This window comes from Scyliorhinus canicula, chromosome 16 (genome assembly GCF_902713615.1).
Source record: "Scyliorhinus canicula chromosome 16, sScyCan1.1, whole genome shotgun sequence".
Classification (NCBI taxonomy): domain Eukaryota; kingdom Metazoa; phylum Chordata; class Chondrichthyes; order Carcharhiniformes; family Scyliorhinidae; genus Scyliorhinus; species Scyliorhinus canicula.
Window position 1 is genome coordinate 65,354,073 of NC_052161.1, and position 27,325 is coordinate 65,381,397.

The following is a 27,325-nucleotide window of genomic DNA, read 5'->3' on the forward strand; positions in this document are numbered from 1 at the left end:
GCACCAGGGAGCAGTTTCACCATACAGGCTGCAGTTCAGACTGGTTTGCACCACCTTCTCAAAAGCAGCTAGAAATGGGCAATAAATACTTCCCTTGTCAGAAATGCCCATATCTGAAAGTGAATTTAAAAAATGGGATGTATTGCCCCATCTGGTAGCTATGCCTAGGCTTCTTGTAACACCGACAGTGGGTGTAATATTTAAATAGTCATAGATGTAGGATAGCCACTGCTGGAACCCAAGAATACTCACCACTGCTGCGGCGAGGGTGGGGGGTGGGGGGGGGGGGGGGGGGGGGGGGGGGGGGCGGGGTCATGGGTTATGGGAGGTGGGGGCAGGGGGGTGAATGAGGTCATTAAATGTGGAGGTGATATCGTCACCCATATAGATCCATCATGGTTCGAGATGGAAGGACGCAATGGGAAGCGGAAAGAATCTAATTGCAAGTAACTGCAAGACATGGTGAGAGGGAGGGAGTGGAAAATAAATATGAAAGACAGCTTCTCTTTTCTGCGTCCCAATCAGTTTGAGGCTGCAGTAGATAGGGAAAGGAGCAAGCAGTGGCCCCTTCCAATGCCTCTCTGCGCAAGAGGTTAAAGACATAAAATACCAGGCATAGATGCCATCCAATACTACAGTAGTCAAACCAGCTAAAAACTGGACAACCAGCCACCTTATGCAGAGATAGTATTCAAGGTGGATGGGCTTGCAGTTGCTGCTGGCATGTTCCTACTTCTGGGCCATTTTTTCAGTCAACAATCAGTCCCCCAGTTGAGGCTGAATCCCTGCCCCCAGTTGAGGCTGAATCCCTGTCAATGTATAGACACCCCTCCTGGCAGACTAGGAGGCCTGTGCTCCATCTACCACCTCTCACCACATGACTGTAAGTGCAAATGGCCACACCTCTAACCACAAGCCACCCTGTGAAGGGGGAATCTTGGGCTGGCAGCTGTGGCCCCTTTGTAAATTTGTAAGAAGTCTTCAGAAGGCCCCTCCATATTGAGGCTCCCTCTCTTTTTCCGACCTACATTGGCAGCTCCCACCCCTACAACAGGGCTGTCTGATGTGTCAGTCCAGGAGATCCTCCTGTTTGGTCGCGCAGCCTCAAGAGCACAATCTTTGTCTTTAATTGGATGGTGAGCATGCACCCAGGCCACTGACTGGCCTGCACTCAAAAAATCCTGTCGGGCCGCAGCTGCTGATGTGTTACAGGATGGTGACCGGAAAATGCAGCCAACATCAGGGTTCCCTCCCTGTGATAAAAATTCAGCCCGTTGCTCCATCAATGCCAGCACTGTACTAGCTGCAAGGAGCTAAACTCTTAAATTCCCCTTACTGTGGGCGAGTTTTGCTAAATGATTTACCATCCAGATGGCTGTGGAGAAACTGTGAACCAATTTGAAGGGAATTGAATTCTGTTCAACTGCACACAGCAAGTCAAATGTACTCTTATCACTGGGCCAGCTAACACTGATTAAAGGAGACAAGATGGAAAAATACTTCAATTCATGGAATAATGAATTAAATCACAAGTGTTAGTTACCACATAAAAATGCATCAGGTGTGTACTCACTGTTTGTAGGTAACCATAACAATCAGAATAGCAGGTAAACAGCAGAGGATGATAATGATAGCCAGTGCCAGCAGAGCACCTTCCGTGTAGCCCACAGCTTGTGCCTGTTTCTGTACATTTGCCACCACATCCGGAGTACGAATTTCCAGAATACGACCTCCTTGTCCTAAATACGGCTGAAAGTCTTTGTTTATATCTAGAAGTTTGCCGTCTAGGAATCTTCATCAATCACAAACATGAATGTATTATCGAGCGAGTAAGGTGCTTATTTTTTTAAAAATGCAATTGATATTGGTGTTAACTTGGCTTAATAAAATCATCTTGCATAGTCCCCCTGCTACTTGCTGGAATCTAAGGGACATTGACACCACCACACTATACTATTCCAACTTCGGAAAAGCAATTAGGGATGTGCGATGTATGCTGGTCATGGCAGCGACATCCACATCAAAATCCCAAACACAAATGAAAAATATTAGTGAATTGTTACTAAGGAGTGGTGAAATGAGGACTCACGAGGCAGATAAAATTTAATACGAGAGTAGTGTAAAGTGATACATTCTGGTAGAAAGAATTAGGAAAAGTAATATAAAGAAATGGTACAATTTTAAAGGGGAAGCAGAAACGGAGAGACCTGCGGTATAAAGAATCACTTGTATGTATGAAACGCCTTTAACATGGTAAGATGTCTGAGGCGATTTATGGGTGTGACATCAAACAGTCTCTGTGGGACTGTTTATGTGGAGGGGTGGGTTGATGGAGGAAGGGGTTATTTTGCAGCTTCTCAAGTGTTAATCTCATTACAACAGAAATAAGCAAAAATGCTAATTCTGTTCTTCTTTCACAAGGTTAATTACTCTACGGGGATTTTTTTAATTATAGCTTTACGTGTGGCATTCTGGCCAATCAGCACTTGATTTCAGCAGTGCTCATTTCTGGGCCTCTCGTGTGGCAGGGAAATGGTTGCAGAAATCGGAAAATTGCTGCTTTGAACTTTTTTTTTGCTTTTGTATTAGTTTTAATGAGCATCTCTGTCATCACTGTTCCTAAACAATTGCAAAGAGCATCCTGCACAGCTCTCATTAATGAGCATATAGGAATAAACATCGCTAATGCTTGAACGTCGACGATTGAGCAGCTTCCCAGAACATCTTTATGTGACACAGTGCTTTTATACGAATTGTAAAATTTGCAGTACATTTAAAATTCTGCTGTGCATGTCTCATTAAAATAGAGACCGAGGGAAAGATAATCATCGCGTTTTGTAAAAATCCAGTGAAGGGTGTCTAGTATACTGAAGTGTTTACAAATGAGGCAGCTCTCAGAGGTGCATTTTTGAAAGGGGTCCCTTATTTGATTGGATAGAGGCCATCATTTAGGAAGTTTGTTGAAAACTGAGATGGCACATTTGATGCTGGCATGAAACGTCAGTGCTTATTGTACAGACAAATGAATGAAAAATATCACAGGCTGTCTTTCCCACTTCTGACACCGGACTGGAGATTTCAATAGACAAGGACATAGCAAAATGATAATCCATGCACTGCTTTAAGAATAACAGAATCTGTAATGTTAGTATATGAACACAATACATTCAAATGACATTCAGCTACTCAGTAAACGGGATAACATCCCCATTACAATAATTAACAAAGCACATCAGATAGATGTATTAGAAAATCATACATTAATAATCAGCAGCAGTGAGTTTGATCTAAATTTTCTGTTTAATACAGATGTCCCCCCATTAAGAAATACCTTTAATAACTGTGCTAACTTTCAGACAAAGACAGATATTTGTAGCACTTGGTAATTCCAGACTAACAGAAAGCCTGGGAAAATTGTGAAAGAATTAATAATGCACTGTACTCACTTGAAGAGCTCATTCCTTGATATGGCTCTGTTTGTCAAAGGGTCAATGGCATAAACCATTAGATCTGACTTGGAATAGTCCTCTTCCTGAAAGCCATCTCCATGTTTGCGCGGACCGATAGATTCCACTACTACCTTGGCACCTGGAATCTGATCTTGTACATAACGCTCCAAAATTCTAAGAACACAATTTGAATAAAACAAAAGTAGGTGACTTTGTATAGCGCTTTGCCTGTACACATTTTACATTCATGTTCATGTCTCACTGTTGGAGATAAGGCAACTGGAAGTTCAGTGTTTCGGGAAACCAAAGCCTCTCTACTTATTAAAGCTACCTGGAAGCAAGTGTGCAGGCGGAAGGGAACCAATCACAAAGAATGGCCTGGGCTACATTTAAACATTCCAGCACTGTCACCCACCTCAGTTTGAATAAAATAAAAGTAGGTGACTTCGTATAGCGATTTGTCTGTACATAGGACCGGATTGCAGCATGCAAAAAGTGAGAGGCAAAACTGGGATTGGAGAGGTCAAAGGACTCCTCATCATTCTGGGGATCGGGGAGTGGAACACTATACTGATCCCCCTGTGTCACAACAGAAACGCTCGCAATAGTAATTTTAGAAAATTGACCCATCAGTGCCTCCTGCCAGAATTTGGCTTTTGGGTATTGCACTGACCTGCAGACCGTCCGAACTCCACATTAAAATCACATTGTGGTACCAATCCCGTCATCGGACCACAGTGTTTAAATTTAAAGTAGGTGCCCAGCTGATTGTGAAGGGAGCCTCAGTCTATTTGTAAATTGATGAAGATGAAATAGCTGTGAATGGACGACTTTACCCAGTAAATTGGGTCAGCTTAATCGTAAGTGTTCCCAAGCATGTTTCTTGATGAGGGAGAAGATTAAAATTGAAACTTAAATGCCCCTTTCTTATGCATCTACATGCTGACAGAAGTCAAGGGCAAACATCAAAGGCCTAATATTAATATTAGTGTCCAAACATATTTAAATAAATAAGCACTTAATTTCATAGACATTGCACATTTTAATAACTGCAAATACAAATTGAGGGTGCATGCAGTATTGTTGTGCAAGGTTAGAAAAACACACCTGGATAATGCCCTCACCCCACATTCTCTAATAACTAGACTTGTACATCAGTGGCAAAAGTGACAACTGGCTGGGTGGAATTTTAAGGCCCCACTGAAGTTAATGGACTTTTGAATGGCTCGCCGCATTTTACAGTCCCGCCCCCCCCCCCCCCCATTCCTCCCCCCCCCCCCCCCCCCCCCCCCTCCGCCCCCACTCCGCCCCCAGCCTGGTTGGAGCTGCATATATCCACTCGCTGTTAATTAAATATGGCGCACAAGGGTGCAGCTTAGTGAGGCCGATTAAAGTCAGGAGACCCCGCTCCCATGATCTACTCGGTTCGCAGCGCCTCGTGAGATCTAACGCGATCTCGTGAGGCTTTGTAATGTAAATCCCACCCATTGTGGCCCGTTGAGGCCCCTTATTGAATGCGGGTCCCGTTTTATAGCCTTGTTTTTCTCGGCGCTGTGATGTGTTTGCGATGGGACTTTGTTCCCATTTACTTAAATCTTGCCCAAAGGGCACCTTCTCACTGACGAGGTCACTGCAATTGTGCCTGGCAGCATTGTTGAAAAAAACCCTCTGAGGCCCACAAGTTCCAAAGATTGTCCTTTGGAATGTGGGATTAGTAGGCTCAGCCAGAACATGACCATTGCACAGATCTGGCACGGGGTCTGGCAGAACCTTGACAACGAGAGAAACATTCCGAAGAAGAAGCAAGAATATCAACAAGCCTTTGTAAAGAAGTGGTGGTATTGCCTTTAAGTCATAGTTCAAATTTTCAGCTATTGCGCAGATGGTGAAAGAATTTCCAGATGAGATCAATGCTTCTTAATAAACAAATTAAGGAAATATATGGAAATGCATTTAAGTTTGGGATGTTAAAGATAATCACGAAAAAGTTGCTCTCATACAAAATTTGTCAATGCGTTTCCAATTTTCTGCTAACTATAGAGCTGAAGAATATACATGGGTCTCAAGGATACAGCAAGTGTTACGTATCATAGAAGCTATAGAATTTACAGTGCAGAAGGAGGCCATTCAGCCCATCGAATGGAATTGGAAAGAGCACCCTACTTAAATACACACCTCCACCCTATCCCTGTACCCAGTAACCCCACCGAACCATGTTGGACATTAAGGACAATTTAGAATGGCCAACCCACCTAACCTGCACATCTTTGGACTGTGGGAGGAACCGGAGCACCCGGAGGAAAACGACACAGACACAGGGAGAATGCGCAAACTCTGCACAGACAGTGACCCAAGCCAGGAATTGAACCTGGGACCCTGTGTCACAGTGCCTACCACTGTGCTATTGTTCCGCCCCAATATATATTCGCAGAAAACACATCATTTACACATATATATTTGGATGCAGCAAGGTAATTAGTACAATTTAAAGTAACAGGGAATGAATTTTTAATCCAAATGCCAAAAGCAAAGAGCAATTTACTGCTGGAAGGAAGCTATACGACTCACATTATTATAACTAATTTCTTGCTGGTCTTATTTTTAAGTGCAAAACTTCCGAAGACTAAGAAGGATAGCAGTGGATCCTTTAGGAATCTTCAAGTGCTCACAGCGTGAATTGTGTAATAAATAGTAAAGGAAGCATGGGCAAATATTGATTTTGGCAAGGTGAGGGACAGCAAGGACTACATGCTGGGAATCTATTAAATCTTATGAAGTATGATTTCAGTACAAGGTGTGCTCATATGCCCAGATTGTGCAAAAGTATGAAAGTAACTGAGGTAATGAAAGTAGACTATATGCTTGGTGCCGAGTAATGCCCAACTGCTGCTACCAGCCCACTGCTGATTAGGTTCCCCTGCTGACACAGCCCCACTGCTGATACCCCCACTGCTGATACTGTTCCATTGCAGATACCGTTCCACTACAGACACCACTCCACTGCTGATGCCATTCTACTGCTGATACTGCTCCACTGTTAATGCCGCCCCACTGCCAATACCGTTCCACTGTTGATAGGACCCCGTTGCTGATATCCTTTCACTGCTGATACTATCCCACTGCTGATACTGCCCCACTGCTGAGCCATGTCAAATGCTCAAACCGTTCTGCTGCTGATATCACCCCATTTTTGATAATGCCCCACTGCAGATACCAATCCACTGCTGATACTGTACCAAAGCTAATAGCAGTACACTGCCAATACTGCCTCATATGCTGATACTGCCCCACATGCTGATACTGCCCCACTTGCTGATACTGCTCCAGATCCTGATGCTGCCCCACATGTTACTACTGTTCCACACCCTGATACTGCACCACATGTTGATACTGCCACACATATTGATGCTGCCTCACATGTTGATACTACTCCACATGTTGATACTGCCTCATTTGTTGATACTACCCCACATTTTGATACTGCCCCACATATTGATACTGTCCGAAATCCACTTAATCTATTTGAGTTCAACACTTGGACGATCGTCAGTGAAAGATCAGCTGATGGAATGAGATTGATCCCACCTTTAAAACAACAAAGTAATTTCATAAAACTATATAAAATCTTCCTTAGGTAACAGTGGCCTACCAAAGTTTTATATTAGGTTTATATTCTTTAAAGCAATTGATCTAATTGAAGGCATTGACCATCAATAACCTGCATTGCATGTTATAGGCTATATATATTCACTGGACACTTTGCAGATTTCATAAACAATTAAAATATCAGGAATAATTTGAAATAAGCTGCTGCTTTATTTATTCAGACAAATAAATATTTAGACCCTAAGGTATGAAAACGACACAATACCCGATCAGCTGATCCTTGTTCTCTTCCACCAGAGTAGGAGGGACATTTGAAACAATCACTTGCATATCCAGTTCATTGACTACGGATACCTAGAGAAATGACAAATACAATCCTGTTGGTTCTAACATGGCTATTTTTGTTGCAGACAACTTGGCCACACAGTTACTAATTTATTCAAAAACTTGATTCAACTGTATTGTAAAAGCTGCATAAGCCTTACTGTTTATAGGGTACAACACCAAGTGCAGGAGGATAAAATCATGATCTCTTAATTTCCTTCTGGAAACTTCAGGCATACAAGTGATAATAATCTTTAATAATGTATTCTGATGTGTATAAAGAAGCTGTCCCTTAGAGACATGTATCTTAAATTATGGATATGCTGACACAGCAGAGGTAAACCAATGCTCTTTAAATGAAAAGAAAGAAAACTTTTCCTGCATTTGTGAAAGTCCATCACCATGTTTCAGAATTTCCAAACCAAAGACAAAGAAGTTTCTGCAGAATTTCTGTTTCCTATCGCTAGGAATCCTGGGCGGGATTCTCCAATCCCGCGGCAGAGTGGCCACGGCGTCGTAAACGCCGTCGTAACTCCCAGGACTAATTCTGGCCCCTACAGGGGGCCAGCACGGCGCTGGAGCGGTTCGCGACGCTCCAGCTGCTGATCCCGGTGTGACACGTGCGCCGTGGGATCCGTGCATGTGCAGTTGCGCCGGCACCAACGAGAACATGCTTATTGTCGCTGGCACCAACGCGCACATGCGCAGTGGCCTCCCTCAATGCGCCGGCCCCGCGCAACATGGCACAGGACTACAGGGGCCGGCGCATAGGAAAGGAGGCCCCCAGCCACAGAGACCGGCCCGCCGATTGGTGGGCCCTGATCATGGGCCAGGCCACATCGGGGGGGCCCCCTGGGGTAGGCCCCCTTCCTCCGCCCCCACAAGCTGCCACCCGACCCTTCAACGCCAAGGTCCCGCCGGCTCAGAGCAGGTTAGAACGGCGCCGGCGGGACTCGGCTCTTTTCTTATGACAGCACGGCCCATCCGGGCCGGAGAATCGTCGGGCTGGCCGGGAGAGCCCGTTCGCAGGGATTCTCCGGCCCGGCCCAGGGTTGGGAGAATCCCGCCCCCTAGGTGAGTTACTCACCTCCTGACTCCCCAAAGCCTGTTCACTATCTACAAGTCCCAGGTCAATAGTGTGATGGAATACTCTCCATTTGCCAGAGGACTGCAGTCCAACAGCCCTCAAAAAGCTTGACACTATCCAGGACAAAGTAGCCCGCTTGATTGGCACCCTTTCCATAAACATTCACTCTCTCCACCACCGACGTAGTGACAGCCGTTTGTTCGACTGACAAGATGCACTGGAGAAACTCATGAAGGCTCCTTAGGCAGCACCTTCCAGACCCGTTATCACTACCATCTGGAAGGGCAAGGGCAGCAGATCCATGGGAAAACCACCAACTGGAGGTTCTCCTCCAAGCCATTCACCATCCTAGCTTGAAAATCTATCACTGTTAGTTCACTGTTGCTGGGCCAAAATCCTCAAACTCCCCCCAAACAGCAGTATGGGTGTACCTACACCACAAGGACAGTAGTAGTTCAAGAAAGCAGCTCACTACCTCCTTCTCGAGGGCAATTAGGAATGGGCAATAAATACTAGCCCAGCCAGCGATGCCTACATCCGATTGATGAATTTTAAAAAGTCCACAGTCTCTCTCTATAGGCGCACACTCCAAAACCATATCTGAAAAGCTGAGCTGTAAGTTGGCAAATCCAAGGCTTAGGGATGCCCAAGGTATGTACAAGCATTTTGTGGAATTAAGCAGTTTGAACAATCAAATTTACCAGTATAAAACACTGGATGAGTAAGTGTCTCACTGCTCCTTCATTTAAGATCACTTTGTCTGCTATCAATTGACTTGTATAGGTTCTCTGTAGCTTTCTGAGAAGAATGTTAGTCCCACTTGCAAGTCCTGACGTTCAGCAACAGAAGTAAACAGTGCATTCACCAATGGATCAAGCATCATTTGTTGCTTTATTATGTAGGAATAGAAATGCACATTTTTTTTCCAAAAGAATACTCACGTGAACTTACAGGGTTCCAAGGTAAGTAAAACAAAGATAAACAAGTTAAACAATCAAAGGTTCTCGGATGGTAAATATATCCAATAGAAAGCTATGGCAGAAATTGTCGAGCAATAGTTTTAGCCAATGATTGCCTCATTCATCTATCTTCCAGGTTGCATTATCTGATGCCTTGCTGATGGCTCCTGTGTAACGTTATTCTTACAATTTTCATAAATGTTGCTGCTTCTTTTTCAATCCATGGTGAAGCCTCTGTCCATGGAAATATTATGCGGCACCGGCCATTCTGACACAACATTTTGACCATTTTCATTGGAGAACATTGCAAGCACCCTTACCTCCTCCACACGTCCAAATATCTGACACATTGCTTTAGCAAGCCAAATGTTTGCCATGTTGGGGTCTTGGCACGTGTATGCTTTTTCCTTGGATATGACTTGGGCATCGGACTGAGCGAAGTTTGCAATCCAGTTTATATTTACAAGAAAATGTAATGCATGAGTGAGTTCACCTCACAACCAACTGTTTTAAATAAACATAGTTAAAGAGACCGGCAAATTTATCTTGGGTTTTAAAATTTTTTTAGCTAGGGCTTAATTGCCCTGAATTTGTCTCCTGAATACACACAAAACATTACACACAGAAAGTCTGCACTTAGAAAAAAGTGCACACAGTACATTCCATGTAATATTGATCCACCGGAAAGACCCACCCAAGTTTGAAGGAATAGAATTTTGTTTCATTTGAACTGTTTATTAAGATCTACTTTGAACATCAAGTGAATGGATGGTTCAAATAGCATTCTGTTTTAACTAGACTGAGACTGGCCACAAACATTGTCGGCGCTGAATTGAAACCTTAAACCCAATTTAAGAACGTTTTTCCTCAGCATTCTTGCTGTGCACAGAGCTGATTATCTGGCATGATTTCAGAGCCTCAACAAGACTATAAATCAGAAGCGAGAGCCTCCAATGTTACTGCTTTCCAAACAGTCTGCCTGCCATGTTTAAGGGAGGAGTATGACTGAATGCGGGGCTGCTCTGATGGAGGAAATAAATGACAATGACTTAATCTAACATTTGCTTCATTCATGAACCCATTACTTTATCTATCTATTTCCGCCCCTAAATTGGTGCTTGAAAGAGAGCCTTAGCCAGCATTGCGTTCACAGAACATTGCACATAAGGCCATTCAGCATGAGCTCATCTGCCTATGTAAAACATTCCTGCTTTGTATTGTTCCAGATGAAACAATTGCTAAAGTAGGAGTGACAGTGATGATTTCTACCTTAAAAATTTATTTTGAAGCAATTTTAACAGTGAATTCAATGACTGGGAGAGCACGAAAGGAGTCTTCTATTAAAGCCTGCTTTTAAAAGTAATTAAAGATACATTGTTAAAATAACAGAATATAGGAGATCATCCTCAGCACTACACCCCCACTGAAGTGGTGAACACACACAATAGAATTGGCCACTAATTTAACTCGAATACGCTGAACAAATGTGTAAACTTCATTCTGATTTACTAATTTCAAGATGGGTGCATCGCTGTAATTAAGTCCATAATGTATTTTACAGCGAGTCTCATGATGGAAAAATAGCATTCGTTATTTATTAAAAGGAAGACCTTGAACGCAAGACAATCCATTTCAAGGTAAAGCAAAACAATTTTAAAAATGCAGGCCCTGTACTTACAACAACTTGTGCACTACTGCTCAATTCTGTTCCATAGTTGTCTGTTGCAATGACTTCAAATTTATAATACGATCGTCTCATGTTTCTGAATGTGATAGATGTTTTGATTGCACCAGTGTACTCTTCTATCACAAAGCCATCCTTTCCATCCTTTGCAGGTGGTATGATTAATCGGAACTGAGAAATACTGTAGTTTCCACTGTCTTCATCTTCAACCTGGTAATGCAGAAAATAATGAAACCCCATTGGCTAGTCACACATCACATTTATTCATAAAACAGGGCTCTGCCACTAAAAAGATGATCCATCCATTTCATTACTTTGGTAGATGTTGACAAGAAGGATAGAACATAGGTCCCACCAGGAATAACCAGAGAACATGCAGCACAGCAATGGTTAAAAAAGGCGAGGCACTATCTATTTTACTTTCGACAAGCAGTGTTGTTTGCGTCCTCAACTTAGCTCAAAGGATTGGAATTATTTTCAAGGGAACAAGGCTTGCAACTGGAAATGCAAGTACGTCAAGTTGAAACTGACCTCCTTCAAGGTGAATGGAGTCAATATTATGAGGTAAGACCATGACGTGTGTAAAGCACATTTGCCCCTTTGGCGGAGGCAGTGGTGTAGTGGTATTGTCGCTGGACTAGTAATACAGAGACCCAAAGTCATGCTCTGGTGACCCGGCTTCGAATCCCGACATGGCAGATGGTGAAATTTGAATTTAATAAAAATCTGGTTAAAAGTCGAAAAGGTGACCACAAAACCATTGTCGATTGTCGTATCTGGTTCACTAATGTCCTTTAGGGAAGGAAATCTGTCGTTCTTACCTGGTCTGGCCTACATGTGATTCCAGATCCACAGCAATGTGGTTGACTTTTAAGTGCCCTCAGGGCAGGCAAAAATGCTGGCCCAGCCAGCGATGCTCACATCCCATGAATGAATAAAAAAGCAGAGCCAGAGCTGTGCATTGAGTAGCTGGCAGAGGAGAGAAACAACTCACAAAATAAGAAAAAAAACCAGAGGGACAGGAGTAGGCCATTCAGCCCCTTGTATGTACTTCCATTCAATATGACAATGACTGATATGTACAGCATCATTTACCCATCTTTTAACACCATATCCGATGATACTCACCTAATAAAGAAGTGGCTCTCAATCTTGGAAGCTCAAATTCAAAATCCTCTGTATGGGAGAATTCCAGATCTCGACAACCCTTTGCGTGAACAAGTGTTCTCTGGTTTCAAAGCTAAATGGTCAATCTCTAATTTTAAGATTATGCCTCTGATCCTTGACTTCGTCCCAAACAGAGGGAATAATTTCTTTCTGTTTCCCATCTGGAACTCTTTTAACATTTTGAGCACATTGATGAGAAGGCCCCATCAAGAACAGTTATGACACAAGGCGATCGATGTAAAGAAGTCATGTGTAATGTTCAATTGCAAAAATAAGGAATTTGTGTGGTATTGGATTTTGTTATCAGTCACATTGTAAGAAAAAAATTTGATCTGTAAAACTGCTGCATTCAGCATAGTATGACAGTGTAATATGTTGAGCAGTGCTGAGAATGCAAAATGTTCAGGCATCTTACTTGCCGAGTGCTATCCTGGTGAAGAATCTACTACAATGATTGAAAGAAAATCGCTTGCATAATGCAGCAATACACTTAGATGAAGTAAACACATTGCACAGTCAATAAAATTATTAGTTTACATGTTACAAACATATTGACTTTTCCTGGCTTTAACTTGTGTAAATATTTATAATTTTTGAATATAAAAACAAGATGAAAAACACAAAGCTAACAATGCCTACAGAATCCAAAGAGCAAAAATCTAAACAATTAAATCGCCTTAAGTGCTCAGTACAATTTATCATTTATTTATTACATGTTACATTTATTTGAAAGCAAAATAAACATCTATTTGCCATGAAATGTGACCAATTACATTCTTGCAACTTTGGGCTGGGTTCTCCGCCGAGCGCTGCCATTGCTGGAATTCCCGAAGTGGCAGAGAATTCAGCGTCGTGGAAAAATGGGGTTGTGCTCGATGCCCCGGTTCCCTGCTCACGTTGGGATCAAGGTTTGCGTCCCACGCCAGTGATAGGATATAAATATGCCATTAAAACCGATTTGCATTCTATTGTTGGGCAGGCCATCATATTCTCCGGGCCCTTGAACCTCCAGGCCTTCATGGTTCTCCAGTCCTCTGGGCTGCAAATCACATGGGCGGAATTTGGTGCAGGTCTTGACAAACGTGTACCTGACGTGGTGGAACTACCTCAATATTCATGAACAGCACGCTTTGATAGACAGACCCTGAACCGCATCATACAGGGTTAAATACTTTTAGTTTCATTGCTGACTATTTCAAAGTCACTCAACCATGAAGGGAGATGAATGGAAAGCACTTAACTCTGTTTCATGTGGGCCAGAAGCTGTCAAATCAAAGCTTGATGTTTACAAACATTTCTGTTAGTTTCACATCTGATCACTTCAAAGTCACTCAGCTGTGAAGGGAGATGAATGGAACAATGCTGAGAGCAGGATGTGTGTGGAAGCTGTAAATAACAGCCTAGAAAACTCAATATCAAAGAAAAATGAATGCATGGCTTGCAGATCAAAGATTGAGGGAGTTTAAACCCAACTGACTGGCTTTCCCTTTCCAGATATTGACAGGTGCTGCTTCCTGTGCCTGGGCCAGCAGGTGGTCAAGCTGCCAAGGACACACTGCTGGTCGGTGCTGTGTGCGCCTGACTGGGGGTCAAGTGAGTATTAAAGCAGTGATTTTTTATCATTACTTCTGGTTGGACTGTTCTCCAGCTTCCAGACAGGGGCCTCTCTTCTGGGGGGGGGGGCTTCTTGACAGGGCTCCCTCTACTGAGGGGCTTCCTGACAGGAGTCCCACTTTTGGAACCATCCAGACAGGGGTCTTTCTTCTGGGGTATTTCTCTTGGTGGTCTCTTTTTTTTTTAGGTGGCCTCTGGGGGGGGGGGTATTTATTTAATTGGGGATCTCTGGGGGTGGGGTGGTTGGGTCATCCCCAAATTAAGGGGGGAGGGGGTGAAGGGTGATCCAAGAAATTCCTGAGGTGGGGGTTTAACTGCATTGCGGGGGCCAGCCATGGGATTTCCTGGGGAATCCTTCTCAATCCTCACCATGGCTAAGAATTACGATTCACTCCCTAATTTGCACTCCCAGCGGGAGGTGCAATTCAGCTCTGGCAGGAGAACGTAATCTTACAAATGGAGTTTCCTGCCCTTTATAAACAATTAAGTACAGAAACAGGACATTTAGCCCAACAGGTTCCACATTCGCTTACTATTATCTTGCTTCATTTAATCTACTGATATGATCTTCTATTTTCTTTTAACCACTTATATAGATTCCTAAATTCCCCTTCAGCACAGCATTTATTTTTTCTTCTATATATTTATATTTTTCAGTGTGGGAATCGAGGTTTATGGGGATACGGTGAGAAAGCAGAATTGAGGATTACCAGATCAGATCAGTCATCATCTCATTGAGAGACCTAATGGGCCGAATGGCTATTTCTGCTCCCACGTCTTATGGACATATAAACTAAGAGATTAACATTCAAAAAATCCTCTGAAAATTTATCAGCTCACAAGATGCTCCGAAGACTTTTCTCCAAGACACAACATTATTGATGAACAATGGTCTTCAGGGTAAACTGTTTCAATTTGTTTAACAAAGCAGGAACTCATTACAGAACAAAGGTATATTTGTTTTTAGCTGTCCTGGCAACAACTATATTCACAAAATGGGTGGAATTTCATGTCCAAACGTGACTCCCATCTATGGGTTGGACAACCAGTGGGGAACCCACCAGGCACTTTACTGCACAGTCTTTGGCATTCCCCGGGATTCAGGACCCTGGGGATGCAAATCACACCCACTGAGAGCTGCAGGCCAATTCTAGGTTGTCGGCTCTCCGTCACAGGCAGCACAACTGGGACTGATGGGTGCTGCTGGTAATACAAGTGAGGCCTTCAATAGAGGCCATCAAGGGGTTCCTGGACAGCGATGAGTAGAGGTCACTAGGAGGGGATCGCTGATGAGTGGTGGGGTGTAGGGAGGTGGGGGCGACGATTGCAAGGTTTAGGTTAGAGGTTGGCTCTCAGCAAGCACCCTGTTCCTAATGTCCCTTCCTAATGTTCGAATAGAACCCTTTTGCCAAACCCCTCTTGATATACATGACCTTGTATAACTGCAAGAAGTCCATGAGGTCACTTAATCACAATGAAGCACTGGGTGGAACTGGAGTTCTCCAGCCAAGCAGAACTCACCTTTAGGCTATCGGCGATGCAAAGGCCAGAGCATCCATCTTCGCCCATGTCCGCAGCTCCGGCAAGTCTGAAACCCCAAAGATAGCCACCAAAGGACATGGCTCCAACTCAATCCCAAGAATTCCTGACATGGTGCTGAAGAAGGAGATCCAAAAGCTGACAAATTTCAGGCAAGTCCAGAACATGTGTGTGTGATTCGCCGAGTCCCGTGTCCTCCAGCTCTGGAAAAAATCCACTCATCCGTGCCCGAGTCAAATGCTCCCCATACATCTCCTTGAACTGAATCAAGTTAATCATAGCACATGAGGAGGTTGAGTTGACTGCGTAGAACATCACTCCACCGCACCCCCCCCCCTCAAAAGCCTGATCTAGCTCCCTCTCCCACTTCTCTTTAACCTCATCCAATGGGGGTTGCTCGACCAACACCAGTTGTTCATAAATATCCAATATCTTTCCTGCCCCGAGCTCAACACTCGAAACAACCCTATCCATTAATGAGAGCGACGGTACCAAGGGGAAGGATGGAATTTCCTTACTCAAAATGTTGCACACCTGACAATATCTAAACCGATTAGTTCTTTGGAGCTGGAACTTGCCCAACCACTCCTTAAAACCAGCATATCTCTTCTATAAACATGTCACCAAACTGCTTCAACCCTCCTCCCACCATGCCCAAAAGGCCGCTGGAACAAAACTATTGTTACCGCAGAATGGGGCTAACAACGACATGGCACCCAGCTTGAAATGTTGCCTAAACTGTCTCTATATTCTTAGAGTGGCCACGATCACCAGATCTGAAGTCCACTTTGCAGAGGAAAATGGAAGAGGAGCCGTAACTAAGGCACTCAAACTAGTTCCTCTACAGGCACTCTTCTCCATTCACTCCCACATGGACTCCATACCCTTAAACCAGCCCTGTATCATTTCAATATTCGCTTCCCAATAATAATAGTTTTGGCAGTGCTAGACCCTCCCAATTGCCTTTCCCTCTGCAAATCCATGGGGTCTTGCCCACCCAATTAAGAAATAATTTTATTGACTTTCACAAAAAGATTTGGGCAAGGGAAAACTGGGAGACACTAAAACAAAAATAGAAACCTTGGAAGGATATTCATCTTTACCAACTAGACCCTGCCCACTAGGGACAGATAGAGGGTGACCCCACTTCGTCAAATCAGCCTTGACCACATTTACCAGGCTCGCAAAATTTAGTTTATGAAACGAGGTGCACTCATGGGCCATTCGGAGTTCCAGATAACGGAAGCTGGACCCGGTTAGGCGAAAAGGCAACCTCTCCAGATCAGCTCCCCTCCCTGGGAGATTCACTGGAAAGCATTTGCTTTTGCTCAGGTTCATTTATACTCTGAGAAGGAGCCAAAACTCCAAAACAGCTTCATTATCTCGTCTACACTGGAGAGAGGGTCCATCACATACAGCAAATCATCTGTGTACAGAGACACCTATGCTCTCCGCCACCCCCCCCCCCCCCCCCCCCCCCCCCCCCCCCCCCCACCCCCCGGTGTAGACAGCAGACTGAATGGTCATGGTTGTTCAGCTGTCAGGTTTGTAAATAAAAGGAATTCTGGTGACTGGACATCTGCCTCTGTGGACATATTCCAATTGCCAAGGCAAACAAGGGCAGGGACAATGGACACCCCTGACTCTTGCCTCTCTTCAGCTGAAAATATTTTGATCTCAAGGTGTTCATATGAACCCTTGCAGTGAGGACCCTGTATAAAAGCTGAATCCATGATATAAATCTAGGTCTAAAACTAAACTTTCCAAGGATCACGAACACATACACCCAAACCCTATCAAATGCCTCTTGTAAAATGATTTTAGAGTACCTTTTTTTTTCCAATTAGGGGTAATTTAGTGTGGCCAGTCCACACCTACATCTTTGGGTTGTGAGGTTGAGACCCACACAAACACAGGGAGAATGTGCAAAGTCCACACGGACAGTGACCCAGGGCTGGGATCGAACCTGGGTCCTTGGCGTCGTGAGGGAGCAGTGCTCAAATGCCTTTTTGAGTATTCAACAAAGTAATTACCTCTGTCTCAGGTGCTGAAGAGGGGGACTGAATAACATGAAGCAATCGCTGAATATTGGCCGACAGCTGCCTGACCTTAACAAACCCAGTCTGTTCTTCCAATATAACCTTTGGAAGACAGGACCCCAAGCGCATTTCCGAAACCTTCGTCAACAACTTTGCATCCGCATTCAGTAATGAAATAGAGTGATATGACTCACACTCTGTTCTTTAAAATCAAAAAAATTGACGCCTACGCCTATATGGCCGGCAAACTCCCCTAGACATGGAGTCGTTAAATATCTCTCACAACAATGAGACCAGCTGACCTGCAAATGTCTTATAAAATTCAATCAGGAATCTATTTAGGACTGGTGTCTCACCCGACCGCATCAAGCCCAAGCATTTCATGACCTTCTCCGGGTCAGCAGGACTCCAATTCCTCCCTTCTCCGATGTTTTCCCACCAGGATAGACAAGCTATCCAAAATCCCCAATATAGACAACCCATCCTCGGGGTGCTCCAACTCATAAAGACGATGATATGAAACCTTGAAAGCCTCATTGACCTTCCCTGGAGCAGAGACCAACATGCCAATCGAGTCCTTTACCTGCACTATTTCCTGAGAGGCCACCTGCTGTTTCAACTGGTGCGCTAGCAGATATCTGGCCTCTCCCCATGTTCATAAAAATACTCCCTTGAGCATCACAGCTGGTGCACCGCCTTGCCCATTGAAAGCAGCCCAAAGTCTAACTGCAATTTCTTTTTGCTTGCCAACAACTCTGGCGTTGGGGCAAGCAAGGACCTATGCATCTGAATCCCAAGTCTCGTTGGACATCCACTGTACCTAACCACTTTCAATTTAGAAAGTACTCTGCTCTATTCTTTTTTTGTCCAAAATAGATAACCTCTCAGTTGCTTACATTAAATTCCATCTGCCACAATTTGACCCATTAAAAGCAGCCCAAATTCTAACTGCAATTTCTTTTTGCTTGCCAACAACTCTGGCGTTGGGGCAAGCAAGTATTGGCGATCCACTTCCAGGATGGCATCCACAAATCCCTGCCTCTCCACCCTTTAACTCTTCTCTTTATGTGCCGTTTAAGAGATTATCTCCCCCTTAATGACTGCCTTCAAAGCCTCCCGGAATGTGGAAGGCAAAATCTCCTCACTCCGATGAAAATAAATGTATTCCTCAATGGCAAAGGAAACCCTCTCACAGAATCCCTCATCCACCAACAACGTCGTCTGCAACCTCCACGGGGGCGCTGAGTGGGGCCTGACCTCACCACCACATCCACAAAATGTGGAGCATAATCCAAAATCTCTTTTTCTGAATACCCTGCCCCCACCACCACCAGAAGCAAAGGCCTATCCCTCCCACCCATCTGCTCCATAAAGGCCAAACGTGTCTTTGCCACCACAAACTAGATGAATGGGTCAAATTGTGGCAGGTGGAATTTAATGTAAGCAACTGAGAGGTTATCTATTTTGGACAAAAAAAGAAAAGAGCAGAGTACTTTCTAAATTGAAAGTGGTTAGGTACAGTGGATGTCCAACGAGACTTGGGATTCAGATGCATAGGTCCTTAAAATGGCAGTGACAAGTGCAGAAAATAATCAAAAAGGCTAATGGAATGCTTGCCTATATATCTAGAAAATTGGAATGCCAAGACACAGGGGTTATGCTACAGCTATACCAAACCCTGGTTAGACCCCACTTGGAGTACTGTGCGCACCACACCTTAGGAAGGATATTTCGGCTTTGAAGGGAGTACAACATAGGCTTACAAAAATGATAGCGGAATTGTATGGGTTGAGTTATGAGGAGAGACCTGTTTTCGCTAGAATTTAGAAGGTTAAGGGGTGATCTGATCAAAGCATTCAAGATATTAACAGGGAAAGACAGGTTAGATAAAGATAAACTATTTCCACCGGTTGGGGATTCTAAAACTAGGGAGCATAGTCTAAAAATTAGGTCTAGGTCATTCAGGAGAGATGTTAGGAAGAACTTATTCACTCAAAGCGTGGTGGAGGTTTAGAACACTCTCCTACTAACAGCAGTTGAAGCTAGAAATGTTGTTCATTCTAAATCTGAGACAGATAAATTTATGATGAGCAAAGATATTGAGGTATATGGTAGGTATGTGGATAGGCCACAGATCAGCCATGATCTCATTGAATGGTGGGACAAGCTCGATGGCTGAATGGCCCACTCCTGATCCTATGTTCTTATGTTCCTACAAAGACTTAAGTCTCAATCTATCCAGCCAAGGATTCAGTATGCAGTTAAAATTCCCTGGTGTGAGCCCAGATCGGGAACAGAAGCTAGCAACTTATTGAGAAAAGCTATATCATCCCAGTTTGGCACATATACATTGATTAAGACCGCTGGGGTACTTGCCAACAATCCACTAACCATTACATACCTCCCATTCAGATCTATTAGAATCTTAGCCACCAAAAAAGTAGCTTTCCTATTAATCAAAATCCCAACCCCTAAGGCCCTATTGTCAAATTCCATGTGAAATACTTATCCAGCCCTCCCGTAACCTTGTATGATTGTCAATCCGCAAATGGGTCTCCTGCAACAGCACCTCTTCAGCCTTCAAACTCCTAAGGTGTGCAAACACCCTTGATCTTTTTACTGGGGCATTTAACTCCCTCACATTCCAAGTGAACAGCCAAAGAGGGTGTCATCTATCCCCCTCCCCCAATCCAGAGTCAGCCATTCCCACCCTGTGGGGCAGTCCAACAATTACTCAAAGAGAGCTGGCAGCAGGCCCACCCAAGATGGCTGCCAAATCCCCCATTGAGGCAGAACAAAGAAAGTTTTACATTCACCACCAGAGAACCACCCTCCCCCCTCCCCTCCCGACAATACCACACACAAATAACCCAGAAAACATGGCAAAGACTCCCCCCCTCATGCTCTCCCTTCCAAACCAACCAAAATGAAAAATACACACCTATGCTTTTATTTAAAAAATACCCACAGCCCCATCTCTCCACTTCAGTTAACCAGCTATTTAGCAAGCTTGATGGCCCCCACATAGAAAAAAAAGCATAACAACAAAAACTCATAATGACAGCTAGCCCCCGGCCCAAATCCGACTTAATTTGTTTCAGGAAGAGGAAAGACACATGAACAAGCCATCCCACAAAATCCTCAGTGAAGATCCAAATACAAAGTTCCAAAACGCCCAACAAACACGCCACCAAAACCGAAAATTACACACCAAATCCCAGACATAAATCCCCCGACCAATATAATTCACAGTTAGCATGATCCCAGTCCATGTTTCATGTTTCTGCACAAATGCCTTAGCCTCCTCTGGAGTTTTAAATTTTACTACAATCCTTTGATTCATAAGTCACTCGCGCAGAGTAAACCACGGCAAATTGAACATTGAATAAAGAACAAAGAATACAGCACAAGAACAGGTCCTTCGGCCCTCCATTCCTGCACTGACCATGGTACCTGCCTAAACTAAAACCGTATGCACTTTGCATATCCTGCAAGGCAAACTCGCTCCAAAATCTTGATAGATCCTCAAAACGTGGCCTTCCCAACTGGAATCCCAATCATATTTTGCCCACCATCGAAGTCTTTCTTTATCTTGAAAACTGAAAGAACATGGCTCACCAGCATGGGGTTTCTCTTTCAACGACCTGCCGGCCCGTTCCAACTCAGGAGACGCCATTTCCCTCACCATCTTCCAAAACAACTGGAACATAAACTCTGTCGGTCTCAGACCCTCCAAGCCCTCCGGCGACCCAACCACCCTCAAATTCTGTTTTCCAGAGTGATTTTCCAAATCGTCCGACTTGGTTCTTAATGCCTTGTTGTCACAGGCCATCCACGCCAGCTCCGCTTCCATAGAGGTGATTTGGTCACTTTGTCTTGAAAGAGCCACCTCCACCTCTTTTCGCTCCGTGCCCTGCATCTTTACCACTTCATCCACTTTTGCCAAGGCCGCTCAAACAGAGGACATCACCCCCTTAATCGCTCTTTCATGGTCCTCAGAGACTTCCCACCATTGTTTCTGAAGTTCTCCTGCTAGGATGCCTGTCATCATCTCCGCGGTTAGTGGAGTGGCCACCGATGCTGCAGGAAACTCTGCCATTTCCTCTCAGACGGAGCTCTCAAGACTTCTAAGTTCAATGACATTTCCTTCTTTTTCTGCTGCCTCATCTTATATTTATTTGGCATCCCTTTGACGTGCGAGGCTTAACCCATCAATCAAACCAAACTCCAGCCCAAATTTCCTCCAAAAATCGGGCAAAAAGGGCTTAAATAAATGTTCACTGGTGGGAGCCAAATCGTGTATGACTGCTCTTCTACATGTCACCACTGGAAGTCCGGGGTTTCCCATTTTGGCCAATTCACTCCGCTGGCCTAATGGGTGTCAGCTTTCCTGCTGAGGGAAGAGTGGGTCACTGGCCTCCCTTCCAAATATGGGGTCCACGCACCTCCTAGCCTAGCTCGAGCAGGCTCCATTAACTACCAGCCAACGTTGTTCTTTAAAGCAATCGCAACCTAAATTCTGTCTAAATTCCACCAGACGAGGGAGCTACGAGATCACAAACTGATCAGCAAAAGTACATCCATCATTCTTGGATACCAATAAAATCTGAACATCAATCGATAAGATAAAGACCTACAATTATATTCAAAGTAAATGTCTGAATGTTGAAATGTCTTGTTAAATTATTCAGCTTAGAGAAACAGAACTACTGCTGTGTCTATGACAGCATTATTCAAAATATAACGATATTGCAAAGCCCAGTTTAATTTCAAAATCACCGTAAAGCTCAGGCTGGTCTTTTGTGCAAAAGTAATTTCAGAAGTTCTAGTCTAAGAAAAAAATGTAATAAATTCATTCTCATTCTTATTTATGAATTTGCACATTTTTATACTGTAATTTAACAGTGCCATTTATTCATATCTAATCAATAAAAATAATTTTAACTGTTGGCACTTTTATATATTTCGCCTGTTCTTTGTTTCTTTACAGTTTTGTCTTGTACTATTTCAATGTTTGATAAATGTAGCCTATGGGACCAAATCCTATTATTTAGCTTTAAAATGTGACTTGATATTTTCACCATGTTCATTATCAGACGAATCAAATAGGCTAAATTTTATAATTAACTAATGTTCGGTAACCAATGCTTTTAAAACTTGCACAATCTTAATTTTTTAATCAATTCCTTTAGTTGACAAATGGTTTATTTCTTCTTAATGATTAACTGAACTCAGTTATTCAAAGTTTGATTTCCAACAAAATTACTGGTGGGTGGAACATGGAGGTCAAATCTGCTTTAGGTGAATGTCTGGAAGAGGAGAGAACTCGTCCTCATGATGCTTTTTCCATAGTTTTGCAAAAGGTGGGATTCAAGCGGATTTTCGAGAAGCATCTAAGGACAGAATTATGGGCGGCACGTTGGCAAATGGTTAGCACTGTTGCCTCACAGCTGCAGGGACCCGGGTTCAAGTCTGGTCTCTTATGACTGTCTGTGTGGAGTTTACACTTCCTCCCTGTGTCTGCGTGGGTTTCCTCCGGGTGCTTCAGTTTCCTCCCACAGCCCAAGGATGTGCAGGTTAGGTGGATTGGCCATTAGATGGGTTACAAGGTTATGTGGCTAGTGCGGGCATAGGCTTAGGTAGGGTGCTCTTACCAGGGCCAGTGCAGATTCGATAGGCTGAATGGCCTCCTTCTGCAATGTAAATTCTATGAATTACACGATAAAGCTTTCTCAAATGATTTGCTTTGGCATTATGTCCCCTTCCTCCCATCACCGCCTTGCAGGGAATAATTAGCAGCAAGGGACTGAGTTTCTGGGATTGATTATCTTCCGAAATATACATCATCTGGCCTGTGTTCTGGTGTGCACACTGGACATCTAAAGAAAAGCCTGACTGAATATCACTACTACCAAGAATCACTACAGTGCAGTGCAGAAGGAGGTTATTCGGCCCATTGAGTCTGCCACGACGCTGTGAGCGGATACCCTACATAGGGTCAGGCCCCCACCCTATCCCCTTAACCCAGTAGCCCCACTTACTCTAACCTTTTGGACACTAAGGGAAATTAATCATGACCAATCCATTTAACATGCATATCTTTGGACTCTAGGAGGAATAATAATAATAATCTTTATTATTGTCACAAGTCGGCTTGCATTAACACTGCAATGAGGATACTGTGAAAAGCCGCTAGTCGCCACATTCTGGCGCCTGTTCGGGTACACAGAGGGAAAATTCAGAATGTCCAATTCACTGAACAGCACGTCTTTCGGGACTTATGGGAAGAAACTGGAGCACCCGGAGGAAACCCACGCAGACACGGGGAGAATGTACATACTCCGCACAGACAGTGACCCAAGTGGGAATTGAACCTGGGACCCTGGCACTGCAAACCACTGAGGAAACCCACACAGACATAGGGAGAAAGTGCAAACTTCACACAGTCACCCGAGGCCGGAATTGAACCCGGGTCCCTGGAGCTGTGAGGCTGCAGTGCGAACCACTATGACACCGTGCCACCCAAATGGCTGACAATACCCTTCTGCTTTGCAATTAGTGCACATTAAACAGGATGGGAAATTTGCCTAGCGTTCTTCACTTTAATTCAACACCTCTGATACTAATCTCAGTGACTGCCCCCAGGTAGTTCAGGCCTGAGGAAGGATCACTGTATGATTCAGTGACTCACCGGATAAACTAGCTGAACTAATAACGGAGCCATTCCATTCACAACTTACAGAAAATGGGTGAAGGATCCCTGTTAAAATGTTCTTTCATTATTTGACAAATTCTTCTATCAAAATCAATGCTCTCTCTATTTCTCAAGCATAACTCCCGAGTGGAGATCTTGTGGCGCAGTGTCCCTCTCGTAGTGTCCCTGCCTCTGAGCCAGAACCTCTGGGTTTGAGTCCCACCCCAGGAATTAATTGCCAAAGACGGTGCATTCATAACGCGGCTGAGTTTTTCAAACTGCAAATGAGTTCAAACTTGCCAATGGCTGGGAGAGACTCCTGGGTAGCCACACCTAATGTGGAGTGGCACCCCTCAAGGTTTCAGCCCCTGACGACAGACCAACGACCTGTTCCGAGAATTACTAGCTATGGAAATAGGTGAGAGCCTGCCTTAGCACACCACTAGCTGCTGGAAGAGAATTGGAATAACCCCCTAGGATGGTGATTTGTATATTATTTTGGATAATTTATCACTTAAGGCTCGTTAGTAAAGGTTACGCACTCAATTTCAGTCATTGAGGTGGAAAATGTATTTCCGTGTATTTCCCAGGAATAGGATCATTTAGTGATTATCAGGTGGGATGCAAAAATTAAACCCATTATAGGTCAGCAGTAAATATCAACTGTTATTGCACACAATGCAATTTCTTCTCATTGTTGGAAATTAAAACATTTTGATTTGTTTAGGCACTATCGGAAGCAGAAGATTAAAAGGCAGGCTCAGTGACGTCTACGAGATGGATAGCGATTTACGCTTACCAGAGTTAATTAGGCTACCTTATCTCACACAAGCAGACGTCCTCTTTCTGGATTTCATTGTTGAGAGGGACCTAATCATTCCACAAGACCAGATGCTTTGAAAATTCTGACTATAGTCAAGTGGGCTCGATTGTTTTACTTTCACATCGTGGAAAAAGCAAATTTGGTTTAAATTATTGTCTTTTAGGTAGGTGAATTATTTGTGTTCATCAAAGTGAAAGATTTCAGTATAGGACAGTGGACCATTTTTCCACTTCTTCCAGCCTATCAGCTTTAGTGAGTTCCATGTTCCAATTACCGCAGGGTAAAAAGAGCAAGATTGGTCTACTTTGTTTAACACTGAGGTACTGCAGATTTTCCATATTCTTCCGGCCCCCTTGCGAATGATAATATATTCTGGGTTGAGCCTAATATTTGGCTGTGGACTAACATCTACAGTAACAAATCTTTAAACTATTGTAGATGATTAAAATTGAACCGTTTTAGGTTTAATTATTCTAAAATGAACGGAAGGAGGAAACTCTCTGCAACAAAATGAAGCATCACTGTCTAAACTTTACCATTGTGTTATGGGCATAAGCAGTTGAAAAAAGCTTTTCACTCAGAAACCATGGCTGAAATTCTCTGGCTGTCGGGGTCCTCTGTTCCCGTTGGCAGCGCACCCCCGTCCGGAGGTATCCCGGCAGCACGGGGTGGCTTCAATGGGAAATCCCATTGACAAGGGGAAGGAGTAGAGAATCCCGTTGCCAGCTAAGTGTGCCGCAGAGAAACAGATGGCTGGGGGGACCTGAGAATCCAGCCCCATGTGTCAGTTAAACTTCAGACAATTGTAACCTTTTCGTCATTTGTTCATGGGATGTGAGCATCACACCCAAGGCCAGCATTTGTTATCCATCCCTAATTGCCCTTGAGAAGGCAGTGGTGAGCTGCCTCCTGGAACCGCTGCACTGCAAATATTACTTTCATGTTGCTGTTAGGAAAGGAGTTCTAAGATTTTGTCACAGGACAATGAAGGAACAGTGCTTTTCTCATTCGTTCCAAGTCATGACGGCGAGTAACTTGGAGGGAGATTTGCAGGTGGTGCCGTTCCAATATGTCTGTTGCCCTTGTCCTTCGTGGGTAGAGTCTTTGGGTTTGGAACGTGCCATCAAAGAACTCTTTGCGTGTTGCTGTTTTGCATCTTGTAGATGGTATACATGGCTGCCACTGTGCGCCAGTGGTAGAAGGAATGAACGTTTTAGGTCATGGACTTGGTGCTCATCAAATGGCTGCTTTTGCCTGGATGGGGTTGAATTTCTTGAGCAGCACTCATCCATCCAAGTGGAGAGTGCTCCATCAAACTCCAGAGAGTTATTGTTCTTTAAATTATAGATATATATGGCGAGGCAAAGATATCTGCTTGACATTTTAGATCAGTAAGGTTGCCAAGTGTCAAGCAAACTATTGCAGGAAACAACATAATAACAATAATATCATAGAATTTAGATTATCATAGAACTTACAGTGCAGAAGGCCATTTGGCCCATCGAGTCTGCACCGACTCTTGGAAAGAGCACCCTACCCAATGTCAACACCTCCACCCTATCCCCATAACCCAGTAACCCCACCCAACACTAAGGGCAATTTTGGACACGAAGGGCAATTTATCATGGCCAACCCACCTAACCTGCACATCTTTGGACTGTGGGAGGAAACCGGAGCACCCGGAGGAAAGCCACGCACACACGGGGAGGACGTGCAGACTCCGCACAGACAGTGACCCAAGCCAGAATCGAACCTGGGACCCTGGAGCTGTGAAGCAATTGTGCTATCCACAATACTACCGTGCTGCCCTTTTTTTAAAATCGATCTCCTCAGTCACCCTCCCAACCATACTTCCCCACTTAGATATCAGTGGGGAAGTAGGCAGACATTAACACTCCAATTCAGTTACTGTGAAAAGCCCCCAGTCAGCACACGCCGGCACCTGTGGTATACTGAGGGTTAATTCAGAATGTCCAATTCACCTAACAAGCACATCTTTCGGGACTTATGGGAGGAAACTGGAGTGCCCGGAGGAAACCCACGCAGACACCGGGAGAACGTACAGATTCCGCACAGAAAATGACCAAAGCCAGGAAACTAACCCGGATCTCTGGCGCTATGATGCAACAGTGCTAATCACTATGTTACCGTGCCGCCCTATCCCGTATCTAACATTACCTATCCTATGGGCAGCACGGTGGCGCAGTGGGTACCACTGCTGCCTCACGGCGCCGAGGTCCCAGGTTTGATCCCGGCTCTGGGTCACTGACCGTGTGGAGTTTGCACATTCTCCCCATGTTTGTGTGGGTTTCGCCCCCACAACTCAAAGATGTTCAGGGT

At 44.1% G+C, this 27,325-nt stretch overlaps 1 protein-coding gene across 13 annotated transcripts in view; it reads right to left on the reverse strand.

Annotated features, from left to right (window-relative positions):
- pcdh15b (protocadherin-related 15b) overlaps positions 1-27,325 on the reverse strand; it is a 1,980,039-nt gene that overhangs the window by 82,323 nt on the left and 1,870,391 nt on the right. For all 13 annotated transcript variants that reach the window (XM_038773429.1, XM_038773427.1, XM_038773426.1 and 10 more), the window contains 4 exons: positions 11,104-11,319; positions 7,321-7,409; positions 3,447-3,623; positions 1,574-1,792 (listed from right to left, as the gene is read on the reverse strand). In XM_038773429.1, coding sequence (XP_038629357.1) covers positions 1,574-1,792; positions 3,447-3,623; positions 7,321-7,409; positions 11,104-11,319 — 701 coding nt within the window. The remainder of the gene's footprint in view (positions 1-1,573; positions 1,793-3,446; positions 3,624-7,320; positions 7,410-11,103; positions 11,320-27,325) is intronic.